The sequence below is a fragment of the Acomys minous genome (assembly GCF_964271855.1).
Source record: "Acomys minous genome assembly, chromosome: 1".
Classification (NCBI taxonomy): domain Eukaryota; kingdom Metazoa; phylum Chordata; class Mammalia; order Rodentia; family Muridae; genus Acomys; species Acomys minous.
Window position 1 is genome coordinate 34,297,147 of NC_140483.1, and position 15,735 is coordinate 34,312,881.

Sequence of the window (15,735 nt, forward strand, 5' to 3'; positions counted from 1 at the left end):
AGTGGCCCTCGCCTCCACCCACGGCGACAGAGGAAGATGAGACTGGCAGGCTGAGGAAGAGCACTCGTGCCACAGAGCTGCGAGAAACCCAGTGACATCAAGTTCAGATTCTCCCTTTTGATACTGTCTCCTCCCAAATTACACTCTTTTCTGTATTTTTCTTTTACCATAATTCCTGTAGAGGTAATTAGGTGTAGAATTCATCCAAAAACTTTAATCAAGATAAAAAGCCCCCAAAATAGGTGCATTGCATTGCTAAGCGTCTAGCCATATGTATTTTCCTCCTGAGTCTATAGCATCTTTGCAGCCCACTGGTATATGTTGGATAAAACTAAATGGAGCAAACAGAGTTTCCACGTTTTACATTGGTGAATTTAGTGACTAGAATATATTTGGCCATATGCAGAGTCTCTCCTCTTTATATTCCATTCTCTTTATATTGCACTCCAGAATCCAGCCCTCTCTCCTCTCCACAGCCATGTTGTTTCACAGCCCGGTATTTTTCATAACTCCTCGTGTTAGTTACTCTATGTGCGGCTGAGACGACAGCACATGAGAAAAGCAATTTAACAAAGGAAGTTCTATTTTAGTTCACTGTTTGAGGATATGGCTAATGTGGGAGGGAAGTCAAAGGGGTGGGACTTTGAGGTGATTGGTCACTGTATCACAGTCAGAAAGCATAGAGAAAGGAAAACTGATACTAGGCTTGCTTGCTCTTTTCTATGCAATCAAGATCTCCAGCCAGTAGAAATGTATCCTGTCATTTAGAGTGGGTCTTCTGGTCTCAGTTACTCTAATCTAGAAATTACCTCACTGATATGCTTAGACGTTTGCTCCTAGAGGATTTTTAGGTTCTGTTATATTGATGATCAATATTAATGATTTCACTTCTATATGCACTACATTATTCTAGGAGCTATAGGAATAAAGGAAAAGGGCTATATGGCTATTATTGCATCTGTCTATATTATTTTGCCCTCAGGGCTTTATTTTTCATTTTTTAAATTTTTATATGTATGAATGCCATCTATGCAGTGGATCCCCTGGACCTGGAGTTACAGAGTGTTACCGGTGCTCAGAAGGAAATCTGATTCCTCTGCAAAGGAAGCAGGTTCATCTAACCACTGAGCCATCTCACTACCCCTGTACCTAGGTCATCATGGGGCCAGCCCCCCTCTTATCTTCTTAGAGCTACCTCTCTCTGTCATCACCGGGTGAGTCTTGATGGTTTCCAACTTCCTCCATCACCAATTTCCTAGTGAACCTTTAGCATGTCAGCTGCTTGTAGTGATATGAAGGCGTGGCATAGACTCCTGTGTGAAGCCATTGCTTTCATTCAGTCACTACTTGCTTATTTTCTCTCCTCTCTAGTACGCGAAACTCCAGAGCGGTAGATTTTTCTTCTGCGTCATTCATCATATACGCAGCACCTAGACCAATGTCTAAATAGAGAGAAGCTACTGCAGAAATAAACGGCTAAACCTAAAACCCATTCTTAGGAACCAATCAATCAAGCTGCAAAAGTGAAGCTTATATATTTGTAGAGACTGAAAATAACCCAGAATACAACTGTGATGGGTGATCTTGACTGTCAATTTGAAGGCATTAGAAATAAATAACTGAACTACCAGGAATGCCTGTGAGGAGTCATCTAGGTTAGGTTAACCGGGGCAGAAAGGCCTGCCCTAAATACGCGTGGAAACGTTCCATTAGCTGGAGGCCATAAGAAGAGAATGACCTGTGCAGCAGCACTGATCCCTCCTCTGCTTCCTGACCATGGACACAATGGGATTGACTACTTCCTGCCTGCCACTGCCACTGCACCTCCACTGCCATGGCACATCACACCGTCTGAAATGTGGAGCCAAAATAAACGCTTCCTGAAGCTGCCTTTGCCAGCTATTCAGTCACAGCATGAGGTCAGTAACTAATACAACAAGTCAACGACAAGGCTGCATAACAAATATGTTGCTTTTCTACTGTTGGATCTAGACACCAGGGTTATCCTAGCAACCAAAATACTGTCTGGGTTAAGATATGAAATTATTTGACAAACTGTGGTACCCAGAGGGGGCAAAGATGACCATCTTGTCTTAAATATAGTTTGCAGCAATCTAGATATAGCTTGCTTGAGATAGTTGGCAAGATAGTGTTGCCTAGAGTACAAAGCTAAGCACCTTTAATCCTGACTGATGTGTATTTCAGATTCTCTTCAGTGTCCAAGTGCTTAAGACAGTGGCACGCCGGCTGCTTCTGCACACAAGCTTAATAATGAATGGCCTACTCAAAGCCATGTCTCCAGCCAAGCTTAGTTCTTCAGCCTGTACCACTCCTTTGCAGAAAGGACACCAGGAGAGAGCCCTGCATGGTACCAGCGCTGAAGTTTGTTGCTTAAAACGGTGAGAGAACATTCTGCCTGTTGATCTTTGAGAAAGTATACACAATGTGTTCCTGGGATGAACAGCTTTGGTGTCATCTGGAAGCGGGCTGGAATGCAGCATCTGAGGCCCCACCTAGGCTAACTTAGTCATTTTCCATTTGAAAGAGATCCTATGCAATGTATGTGCACATAAAATTCTGAGAATCATTGTTGGGGTTGGGGAACTCCTGGTACCCAATACCCTGATGAAAAATAATTCCTCAACAAGCCACCCAGATCCAGAATATTAAAAGAGAATGACAGAGCATCCACCATGCACCCAGCAGGGCTGGACATCTCTCCTTGGTGGGCTCATCTTAGATCAATTTCCTGACTTTGGTGATTTCCTGATCTCACCTTGAACCCTTTTTGTAATGTGTACTTGATTGGTAACATGCAAGAAGCCATTTTCAGTATATGTCATGTGTGTGTGTGTGTGTGTGTGTGTGTGTGTGTGTGTGTGTGTGTGTGTGTATGTGTGTATACACATATGTGTGTTTGGGGACCAGACATCAACTTTGGATGTTATCCCTGAGGTTTCATTTTCCTTGTCTTTTGAGATGAAGGAACGCACCAGGTCAGTTGGGTTAGGTTTCCGGCAAGTTCTGGAGCTCTGTTGTGCAGCCTCTTAAGCACTGAGAATATCAGCATGTACCGTCATGCCCAGTTCTTTTTCATCTTTTATATCTTTAATGTAGGTTCTAGGGATTGAACTCTGGTCCCCATGTTTGTTTGAAAGTGCTGTGCCAATTCAACTCTCTCCCAGCCTTGCGGTCAATCTTTCTTGGCCTGACTGGCTACCCATTAGTCTTGTAACTACATACAAATCACCAAAGCTCTGTGGAGATTTTCTTTCTATAAATGGGGGAGGGGAGGGCTTGAGTGATCTGTCTGCTAGAAAATTAAATGAGCAAAGCTACATTGTGTGTATAGCAGGTTATCCGGCTGAGAACAGCATTCAAAGCAGTCATTATTGGGAAATAGCATTCTTATTGATATCCTTCCTCAATTTACAGATTCTGTTTACTCTGAGCTCATTGTATCAGAACCTAAGGAGCCAAAGCCTCAAACTGGATGTTCGCACATATGTTTAGGAAAGCTTAGAGGGTCTTTCAGAGGCCCTGCCTATGGCACTGTCATGCTTAGATCTGGTAGCTCCTTCTGCAAACCTGTAGATGCCGCAGAGCAGCATAATTCTCCTGGTCCCCTCTTAGATTACTGCAGGCTTTTACATGAAGCAGACCCTTAGCAAATGTTTGCTGAATGACTAAATGAATCATTTAGAGAAAATAGCCATATGCCATAATTGCTTTGCTACTTGAGGGCTAACTTTGTTGTTGCAAATATACACAGAAAGGGCCTTTGGAGATGGTTTGCAACCTAAGGGTCATAAAACAAAACATTACAGAAAATTTAATGACTACTTTTCATCGGATTTCTGTAAGCTTGTGTCTTTAACTTGGTCACATTTTCAAGGCATGCATTGCAATCTGGGACGTTAGCCTGAAACCCACACTAGTGTAAAATATATGAGACCAGATTTCAGCCGACCAGCACTCAGCCTGGCATCTGAAGGCTAACCCCTGATGCAGTGGCTGCTCTTGTGACAGCTGGAGCAGGGATCTGTTTACTACCCTGGGAAAGGGACTGGCCAAATCTGTCCAAGACCAAGGCCACACAACAAACAGCAAAGCAGAGAAACGTGGAAAATCTGATCCTAAGTGGAGGAGATACAATGCCACAGAGGTGAATTCCTACCTTTTTTTGCCTCTAATCTGACCACTGATGGCGTAGAACTGGAGAGCATAAGATGGGACAAACTCTCACCAAAATTTCAGAGGAAAACAAAGGCATCCTGCTCAGCTTTCCCCATGGGAAGGAGGCCACTGTACTGATAGCAGTGTGCACTATGCACTAGCATTATAGGCTAAAAATTATGGACTATGCAATAAAGACTAAGCATTATGGACTATGGATTATGGACTAGGCATTACAGACTAGCATTATGGACTAACAGTCAAAGCAGAAAGAAAACCGTGCTTATTGCAATTCGTCAGCCTAGATGCCTCAGCTGATATGCAGCAAAAAACACTGGTCAGGAAGGCAAAATGGCCAAAGGTGGCATCTCAAGTAACAATGCAAGTCATATTGAAAAAGGAGGGAAAGAAAGGCCTAAGGGACCAGCTCTGAGCGGAAGCATTAACAAATAAAAGAAAGACAGGACCTGTGCTGGGTGAGTGAGCAGGGGATTAAGGCTAAGACTGTAAAAGGCTTATCTGAGGGAGGACCACTGGGTTTTGATCACTCTTCTGAGATCCACAGATCTATAGCTTTTTACTGTTTCTTCAGAAGTGAGGGAAGGTAAATTACTCATTCTTTTCCCAATCTGTGGGTGCCAATTGTACACCAGACCCTCTCTTGAGGATAAAGACTTAGAAACTAATAAAATGTGGTCATGATGCTTTGTATTTCTTCCCAGACTTTTGGCCAGAGTTCAGAGATTTGCTTTTTCTTTTCCTTTTTTCTTTCTTTTCATTGGAAGAGGGGTTGCTTAATGTTTTTCATTCAAAATCTCACATAATCCAGGCTAGCTATAAGCTTGCTGGGTAGCTGAGGATAACCTTCAACCTTTAACTCTCCTATGTCCACTTCCCAAAAGCTGAGATGACAACCAAGCCGAAGCTGAGCTATGTGTAGAAATAGTTTGCTTTTGGAGGTTAACTTTTATCAGTTTTTCAAGATAACATAAATTTTTCAGAAAATATGCTTTAGTTTTCTAAAAGTGTTTATTATAGAAAAGGTATATATTTTTGTAGGAAATGAAATATAAACATTGTCACAATAAAAAAAACCCTCTATTATACTTGTCACTAATCAATCTTGGAGCAAACAGCTAGACAACGTGCTCTTCTATATAAATGAAGTGATTTTGAGATTACATATACATTATATATATATATATATATAACTAGTTAATGTGTATATTTGTGTGGGGGGCATAAGTTACTGTGTAATTCAAACGCTGATTTCTGCACCCTCACATCTGGTTGAATCCTTGTTCTGAGAATCTCCTGTCTCAGTGTGGTGTAAACACTGCTCCCCAATTGTTCCCTGATGTCGCAATAAAGCAACTTACAGCCAATCACTGAGCAGGAAAGAGAATAGGGCTAGACTTCCTGAGAGCAAGGACAGAAGGAGTTAGAAGAGGAAGTAAGGGATTCAGCCCCTGACAGAGGTCCAGGAGCAAGGAGAAAGATTCAATGGGAGCAGAATAGCCATAAAGTGCAAGTATCTCAGGGATTTTGGAAAAGAGGAAGCCAGATTAGCTTAGAGGGTTAAGAATAAAGCAATAACTGCTCAGTTATTGTGTTGTGACACTTGTTTAGCAAATAATATCAGAGTCTCAATTAGTGGGTTAAGAGAGAAACTGAGAAACAAACATAATTATATAAAATTAACTGTAACATGTGTGAATTTATATATACATATGTCCATCTCTATATGGATCTATACATAGATAGGAATATAGTTATACAGAGAGAAAAGAGTTAAAAGTTTTTATATGTATATTTATGTATTTATGTATTTGGATACAAACATCACACACATATGTATAAGACTAGATCCTAATTTAACTCTCCTACAATTTTTTCATATGTTTATAAATAGTGAAGAACAGAATCTCCAGATGTCCAGAGAATAAACTAGTAGTGATCTGATAGTAAACTCTCTTCTTGCCTCTGGTGAGTAGATTACTAGGAAACAAGATTTGGGTGGTGGGATTTGTTTCTTGTTTTGTGCACCTTGAATATTTTAAACAAATACACTTAAAATTCAAAAATAGGAATAGAAATATAGTTAATGCTGCCAAGGTCATCATTTTGGGAGACAGTCCTACACGGAAATGACAACACAGGGGAGTGTGAAGAATGTTTCGCCGAGCCTACGAAGCACAAGAGAAGCAGGAAACACACAGCAAGATCTGCGCTTGGAGCCAGGAAGGCCCTGTGGCAGTGCTGTTGCTCTAGTTAGTTCCTGCAGGGTGGAATGGAGCTCCAGGATGGTGGGCAAGCTTGGGTAGATGGGTAGCCCCAGGCTTCAAGGCTCAGAAGTCCAAAGAGCTTCAGTGCCAAAGCAGGATCTGAGAGAGCCCTTGTTCTCTCTTCCAGATACCAGCCCTGCAGGCTTCGGCCCACTGAGCCTGGATCTGCACTTCTGCTCTCCAGAACTAGAAGACTGTGCACCTACGTTAAGACTTCAGTCTCACGTAATTTGTTACAGCAGCCACAGGAAACTGATACAGGGAGTAAAGCTGCACTTCTCATGCTGAGACAGCAGGATCGAGTGAGCATACGGTTTCAAGCTGAGGAGCAATGCCATTAAACTGCATTTTAAAAAGGTAACAGATGGTGAGGTTTAGAATGCAGTGAAATAGCAGGAAACAGAATCAAAGGAGTTACAGGAAGAAACCATTTAAATGGTGTTGTTATTGATGCAACAATAACTGTACAGATTTACGGGCACAGCATGACATGTTGACTGATGGATATTATGTACATGCATGATGTTATGCTTGATGTAATAATCAAAGCAAGGTGATTAGTATAGCCATCACCTAAAATGTTGATCACTTATTCATGAAGAATACACTAAAATGTTCACTAATAGCTACTTAGAATATGATAGCATTACATTTAATTATATTCACCCAACTGTGCAGCACAGATCTGGACTTAACTCCTGCTACCCATCACAGCACACCATGCACCATGCTCTAACTATTTCTCCTTCCCCTTTACGCTCTTGAATCTGAATCGATAGCAGTTGATATAGTAAATTTAGCCTTGAAAAATGCCATACACAGGATCAGAATCTAGTGGCTGCAGGGAAACCAGGTGTTGATCACTGCTGCTCTGGAAGGAAAGGGATGATCCAGATGAAAGATGAAAGGCGGCTGGAGAGACGACTCAGTGCTTGAGAGCACTTGTTGCACTTTGCGAAGACCAGCGATCAGTTGCTGGCATCCGAATTGGGTGTCTCACAACCACTAGTGAGAGCTCCAGCTTCAGAGGAGCTGATGCCTTCGCTCGGTCTCTATAGGCACTGTCACACTTGCGGACATACACACACACACACACACACACACACACACACACACACACACACCACACAAATACACACCACACACATACACACCACACCACACCACACACACACACCACACAAATACACACACACACCACACACACCACACACACCACACACACCACACACACCACACACACACACCACACAAATACACACCACATACATACACACCACACCACACCACACACACACACCACACAAATACACACACACACCACACACACCACACACACCACACACACCACACACACCACACACACACACCACACAAATACACACCACACACATACACACCACACCACACCACACACACACACACCACACCACACCATACACACACACACCACACAAATACACACACACACCACACACACCACACACACCACACACACACACACACACACACACACACACACACATACACACACCACACAAATACACACCACACACATACACACCACACCACACCACACACACACACCACACAAATACACACACACACCACACACACCACACACACCACACACACACACACACCACACCACACAAATACACACACACACTACACACACCACACACACCACACACACACACACACACACACACACCACACAAATATACACCACACACACATACACTGAGAGAGAGAGAGAGAGAGAGAGAGAGAGAGAGAGAGAGAGAGAGAGAGAGAGAATAAATCTTCCAAAAAAGGAAAGATTTGCATTCTTATTATAGATGTAAATGGTTTCTTTAAAGGACTCAGGGCAAAGGGGATGAAAATAAAGATTAAGAACATAGGAAGAGAGCATGAACAGAACAGCAGTAGGAACATCAGTGAAGAGAAGATTTTTAAGGAGTGGCATGGTGATAGAAAAGTCTATAGATAAGATGGATGGAGTGGTCACAGAATAAATGCTAGTGACACTCTGATTAAAAGGTCCTTGATTTTCTCCTCTAGTGCTGTTAAAAAGCAATTGGAAGAGTGAAATGAAGTCAATGAAAGGAAGCAGAGAAATGACACAAAAACTCTTAGGGAATTTATTGAGAATATGTTTAAAGTAAACAGTCATAAAAGAAAGGCTCACATTTGCGAGAAGATGAGTTTTCAAAGATTCGGCATTGGGAAAAAGAAAATCTGGCTGCTGAAGAGGTTGTAAAGATTTAAAAAGGACACAACTAATGAGCAAGGTGTGAGGAGAGAGAAGACGGTTGGGAGCCAAGACACAGGCAGAGACGTGGGCCTGAGGTGGAAGAACTTCCCGTTCTTGGTGCTCAAGGGCAAAGAATGGTGAAAGAAGAAAACAACTAACTTTACAGATTTATGTACAGGGACAAAGGCTATTGGGAAATTCTATTTGCCATTGTGTTCTTTTGTGAAAAAGAAAGTGAAAGCGATCAAGCGATCAAGTCTAATCTTAGATGTAAGAAAAGGAAGTGTACTTTTCCCACAGGTTTCCACAATTTTCATGTAAAGATATTTAATCCAAATGCTAGGCTACACAATGGTATCATGAAAAGTTAAAACAAAACAAAACAATATAAAAACAAAAAACTATTGAATGGAAAGCTGCCTTCTAACAATCTGGCCGACAGCAAGCACCTCTGAGTTTTCATCAGCCGTGTAACTAATGCTGCATGCCTACAATGGTGCCCACATAAAAGCCCAAAACAGAAGGGTTTTTGCATCAGTTATTACCACTACTATATCCACTGGCAACAGCTGCACGAAACCATAACAACAGTAGCAACAAATGATCGTGTTTTAGAGTGAAGGGAGACCAGTGTCCAACAGGACAAACAACAGCACAGATGAATCCTGTAGCTTACAGAGAAGTCTCAAGAATGGGTGTACACCAGGGTAAAGATGGACAGTGGTCACTGGTGACTGCTTACAAGTCGGGCATAACTAAAGCAAACTGAAATGATTGGACACATTTTAAAAGGTAAGTGGCAAGCAAGAAGTTACATAAACCGTATTCTGAGAAGACAAGGCAACAGCTGGGCCCTGAGTGGCAAGAGTGGCTTCCCATGAAGAGAAGCAACGCACCATGCCAAGGCTAGGACACATTTCCCTACTAGGCTCAGCATTTATTTTTAAGGACACTGCCGTGCTGTGCCTGGAGAGAAGCAACATGTAAAGGCAGGAGCTTGGCGAAAGGGCAGATGTTCATTTCCCAGAAATCCGGCCTTGTGATTCAGTCCCTGGCTTCGGGAACGGAGACTTGAGACAGTTTTGCTATCTGGAACTGATCTTATCTATGTTCGCTTGTACTACGCTGTTCTCTTGGCAAATTGGAATCAGAGCATTGCTCACATTCCAAAGTGTGAGAAGTCCAAGGTTGCGTCTTTGGTGGACTCTGGCTTGGGGGACCGTTCCTACCGGCGGGTAGTCCAGAGATTAATCTTTTGGTCCTGGGGAAAAGATGCCACCCAGAAAAGAAGCCATAATACATCTGCATCCTGTTGAGGAAGGAACACAGGTATGGAGCTCACAGAAACAAGAACTCTCAAGCCAAAGCCGTAATTGTCCTTTTGGTGGAACTGAAAGAAGAGGGTCCCTAGTCTCAGTGGAAGTTTTGATCCATGAGTGTTAAGGTGTTCAGTTTCTTGAGTTTCATTTATCAGTGTAAGACGTCCCCATTAGCAGCTCGTACATCCATAAGTAGCTCTCACCAGAATACCATGCAGATCAGCTCAGGGGAAGTCCAAGAATGGCAATGCTAAATCGGTCTCGATATGATTATAAATACTTAGGACAGCACCACTACCATACAACAAAGTGACTTCTGAAGACTTGAAAGTTTTCAGGATATTATACTTATTTAGACTGGCCATTTACTCGCTGTTCAGAGAGTGGGGACAAGGGAAGGTTTTTAATCCTGTCATCCATTAAGACATTCCTTCAAAACACAAATCAACAGGGAAAATGGAAAATAAAGCTAAACATTGTGCAAGATGGAATGAGAACGGGCTTAGGATGTCACTCCTGTGAGGGTTAAGAGGCAATATGTTGGGGGTCACTGTGGGTAAAGACTGGAACATTCTCCTTCTTTCCTCCTGTTCCACTGCAGTGGAAGAGATGGTGGCTGTCGACCGTTAGTGGATACTGTGTAGTAACTATCACAGTGAACATATAGTTACCATTCCATTCTGCTTTGTATAATATCCTCCTTTTGAGGTTTGATATTAGCAAGCTGACTAAGAAAATCTGAAGATAAGCACACAGAGATGAGGGCAAGCTGAACGACCCTTTTCCGCTGGTGCCTTTATGTTTGGCTATACAGATTGTATGTGGGCAGACAGTACTTTTGCCACTGAGCAGGTCACTCACCTTTACTGATGTCCTCATACTCCAGCCAGAGTCGCCGCTGGACTTGCTTGTTTGGGTACCAGATGGAACAGGATTCCTCAAAGCCATAGACAGCTTCCTGGATGTAATGGTTACCAAACTGATCCAACAAGGCCACAAAATCTGCACGAGATGTAGCCCCATCCAAGGAGTGGAGAGCATTGCTGAAGGCTATGGGAGAACATCACCCAAGAGTAAATAAGGATGGGAACTCACCAGTTAGGGTTATATGGATTCCTAGGCAACTTTGTCCCATATGTGACTGTGTGAGCTAAAGTGACATTTGAGAGCTAAGTAGGAATAATATCATGCATTTCTGTTTAACTGAAGTAAATATTCCTGTTCCTAAATAGGTATCTTTTCAAGTATGTTGGTTGCTTTGTTAATTTTATGCAAGTTAAGCAGAGGAGTGCAAATTCTGACTCCTGAAACCATTAAGTAAATGGTTTTGTGTCCCCTAAAACTGCAGTTCATGACATTAAATCAATTTAGCTGGTTCAATTAATAGCATTTTAAAAATAGAAAGAGAGTAGCACAGTCTAAAATAGAAACATAAATATTAGCAGGGAACATTTCACATCACAAGATGAAGTGTTGTTTTATGATATATGTGTTGTGTGAGTGTGGGTGTGTGAAGCACAAGGTCATACAATATATATATAATTACAAATTATATATAAATTATATATAAATATATAATATATATGGGTAGAGACCAAGATGACTAATACCGATTGTCAACCTGACAGAATCTTGAATCACTTAGGTTAATGAGCTTCTGAGCATGTCTATGAAGGAGTTTCTAGATTAGGGTAGTTGAGGTGTGTCCAGGTTGGTTTTGTAAGCCTGGCACAAACCTGGACAAAAAGAAGAAGAAGGAGAAGAAGAGGAGTAGAAAGACGAGGTGGAGGAGGAGGAGGAGGAGGAGGAAGAATATTGAGACAATGTCTCCATAAGATTTGACTATAAGCAAGTCTGTTGGGAATTTTCTTTATTGATGATTAATGTGGGATAACCTAACCCATTGAGGGCAGTGTTAAGCTTTGGCAGGTGGGCTTCAGTTGTTTAAGAAAACAGTCTGAGAAAGCCATCAAGGAGCAAGCAAATAAGCAGCACTCCTCCATGGCTTCTGCTTCAGTTCTGGCCTGGAGTTCCTGCTTCAGCTTCCTCCCGTGATGGACTATTACTTGGGAAGTAGAAGATAAAACAAACCCTTTCCTCCTGAAGTTGCTTTTGGGCATGGTGCTTTGTCACAGCAATAGGTTAATAAGTGACGCGGGTGGGAAGATATTCCCTAACTCTAGCTCTGTGTGGTACCATTCCATGGGCTAGGGTGCTGGGCAGAATACAAAAGGAAAGCGAGTTGAACACCAGCATTCATCTCTCTCCACTTCCTACGAGCAGACACATGTGACCAGGTGTCTCCTTATCCTGCCTCCCTGCTTTCTCTGCCGTGATGGTGAGGCAAAACAAACAAACCTTTCCTTAAGTGAACTGTGCCAGGTGTTTCTGTCATAACAATGAGTAAACTAAGGAATACAGGGACCAAAAAAGCTTGTAAAACATTTGACTAAGAAATGGGTAATGAAAAAAAGTAAAAAAGAAAAAAAAGAAATGGGTAATGAAAAGACAACAGAAGCCGGGCACAGTGTCTCACGCCTGTGATCCCAGGACTCAGGAGGAAAAACAGGTGGATCTCTGTGAGTTTGAGGCCAGCCTCGTTGACAAAGTGAGTCTAGAACAGCCAAGGATACACAGAGAAACCCTGTTTCAGGAAAAAAAAAAGAAAAGAAAAGATAATGGAAGAAAATAGGTAAGAAAGGAAAAACTGCTTATATTCTATTTTATATATGTCAATGAAGCAATGCTTATATTTTATTTTAGGAAAATTGAAGGCCAGCCTGGTCTACAAATTACATCTAGGACAGCTAAGGCTCCACAGAAAAATCCCTGTCTCAAAAAAAGCAAAACAAAACAAGGTGTATAAAATATACCTTGCAACTTAATCTGTGCCTAGAAAAAAATCACATGTTATCCATTTGCTCAGAGGAGTCATTCTGAGCGTATGGGTTGCGTGCCTCACAGAGTGTCTATGCGTTAACCTGCTTCTGAGCTTCATGGTCCCTTTGGAATGACTGACATTCCTAGACCTGGGGGAAGGCGGAGGGAAGGCGTGCTCTAGTGCTCACCCTGAGAGACAGCTGCTTGGTTGAGTTTGATGTGGTACATCACAGACCGAACCTTCCAGTGTTGCCGCACTGGGTAGCCAGACACTTCACTGAAGTTCACCATCCCTGGGGACAGAGGAGACGAAAGGTCAGTGTGTGAGGCTGATTCGCAAGTCCCGAGTTGAAAGGCATGACCCAGCTCAATTAAGCTAAGGATGTAATGGTGAGAAAATTATAAAGTGCTCTTTGATGAAGAGACTTTCTAGAAGCATAGTTGTAACAACCATCTTCTATTGAACTCTTGCTCTCCGCTGGGCATTTTGCTAAGCACTTTGCATATGTTAAGCCATTTGATCCTTGTCCTATAGGTGTTAGCATCTGCACCTGCCAAATGAAGACTCTGTGATGCTGAGAGGGTTCCTATATAAAGTACCCAGGACACTAGGTTAAGCCAGGGTGAGCTCCCAGAAGGGCCTGGACCTAGGACCAGAGTCCTTACTCATTCTCTTGTAATATCTAAACAATAAATTTAAATTCAACACTAGACTTACCATAATGCCAGATTCTTAGTCTCTAAAAAAATATTTTCACTAATTGACTCAGTTCACGTATCTGTAACATCGATTTTTCTGTCTCGTTTAACTGATTTATATTTGGTATTTACACTTTAATTATTCTGAGGCTGATAATGCTTATTTCTCCTTTACCAGAAGGGATAGTGTCAGGGTAACTAAGTCGTTAAAGGGTAGTGACAGTCAAATATCAAGAGTCATCTATGTGCCAGGCAATACATTTAAGGAGCACCTTTCCCTATGAGAAAATACAGACTCTGAAACACTAAGTCTGTTGCCCAAGGTTCGCTCAACATGTGTCTCCTTGGAGCCTTTACACATGTTATCAATGATACTCTTTTCCTTAAGAGCTGGGAGACAAAGTTCCTCAGTTTGAATTCTAACCTTTACCATAAATTTAAAATGCTATAGAAACAAAATGATTAGGCCTCAGGAAAAAAATGTCTTCTTAAGTTTATATTTTAAAAAACAATTTTAGCTTCATTTCTGTGCTTGACATTTGTTATATAGATGCCACATATGTGCTTATGTGTGTGCATATATGTACACATATACAAATACATACAGCAAGTGTATATACACTATGCATGACATATAGAAAGTATATGCACAAATATGGCAGTGAAATAGCCATACACTTCCTCAAACTAAATCAACCAACTTAACAGCAAAACTGAATGAAAAGTGGGCAGGATTAATTAGCTGCTTGTCAACTCTGATCAAATTAGGTGAGTAATTACCAAATTTCCAATTTTGTGTGAATCATATGGGAATAATTATTGGTAAGGTAAAAAGAAGAAAGGTCAGGAAAAGTTTTTTAGTGAAGTGATTGCTTAAATTTAATCTCAGGTAATCAAAGAGAAGTTTCATGCAGTGAAGAGAAAGTCTAGGGTGTCTGCATTCAAGTGTTTATCTTTCAAGGTATGACGCCTTTTGATGACAGTCACACGACTGCAGATTTTGGCCTTCAACCTCTCTATTGACCTCGAAGGCACACATAGGAAGTTCAGACTTCACAACTGTAAGACTTCATTACCTTAAATATAGAATTCCCTGGCACAGAAAGCACGTGTGCAGTGTGGAGCCCTTCCATACAGAGTCCACATCAGCACATTCACTCTGCTGCTGTCTGAAAAAAATGCCTATTTATAACACACACCAAGTCTAACAGATACATATCTTTAATAATAGGGGATGGATCCCACTAACTATGTCCTAGTAGGAAAAGAAAAAATAGACAAGTAACCAGATGACCTGGCCGCCAAGGTTTGCAGTGTTGCTACAGCTGAAAGTTTCAGAATGACAATTACATTGATGCCTGCCACTTTTCCTTCTTACAACCCAAGTAGCTTCTGTCTGGCTATGTGGCTATGAGACATTTTGATTCCCAGACGTTTAATCTGCCAAGGCAGAGGGATGGCTGAAATAAACTCTGGTTTCCTTTTCAGTCCTGTGATTTCAAATAGCTGTACATATGACTTGAGGCAAGCGGTGCAAACGTTTCTGTTTTCATATCTGAAAAGCGGGGCTGGGGGCATTTATCCCATTTACTATACGGGTAGGTGGCCATAACAGAATAAAGTTATGAGTGTAAGACAGTGTGGAGGAGAATAAAGTAGCATGTGCGTGCATGTTCCTGTGGTATTCTCACTTTTCTCCCCTCCCCCTCCCCACAAACATATGTAAACTTGACATTTTTTTTAATGCATACATTGCTGTGACCTTATAGACTGCACTTCAGAACGACACAGAGAGTTTAAGAATAGGGATGATGGCATCTTCTCTCTACCCACGATGAGATAACAAGACTAGATGTGCTTACTTAACGGCCAAACACAAATCCAGTGGCGGTGCGTAGGCTCCACTGCAGTCAGTGAAGAGGGTACATAACTGTTGGTGCTTGCGAAGTGTCTGCCTATGCCTATTTACAGATAGTTGCTCCCTAGTTAAAAAGGAAGAATAAAGTACGTATTTTCCAGCTGAGTCATGTGTGTTTTTTTCTCAGTGTGTCCTTAACTTGCAGTCAGGTTCATTTTATTATCATTTTTGAAACATATTTGCACCAAACGGCTATTTTTC

The 15,735-nt window shown here is 41.7% G+C and overlaps 1 protein-coding gene across 2 annotated transcripts in view; it reads right to left on the reverse strand.

Moving 5' to 3' along the window:
- ASTN1 (astrotactin 1) overlaps positions 1-15,735 on the reverse strand; it is a 310,168-nt gene that overhangs the window by 60,516 nt on the left and 233,917 nt on the right. For both annotated transcript variants that reach the window (XM_084772141.1, XM_084772142.1), the window contains exons 15-16: positions 13,106-13,210; positions 10,899-11,087 (exon numbers count right to left, since the gene is read on the reverse strand). In XM_084772141.1, the coding sequence (XP_084628267.1) occupies positions 10,899-11,087; positions 13,106-13,210 (294 nt within the window). The remainder of the gene's footprint in view (positions 1-10,898; positions 11,088-13,105; positions 13,211-15,735) is intronic.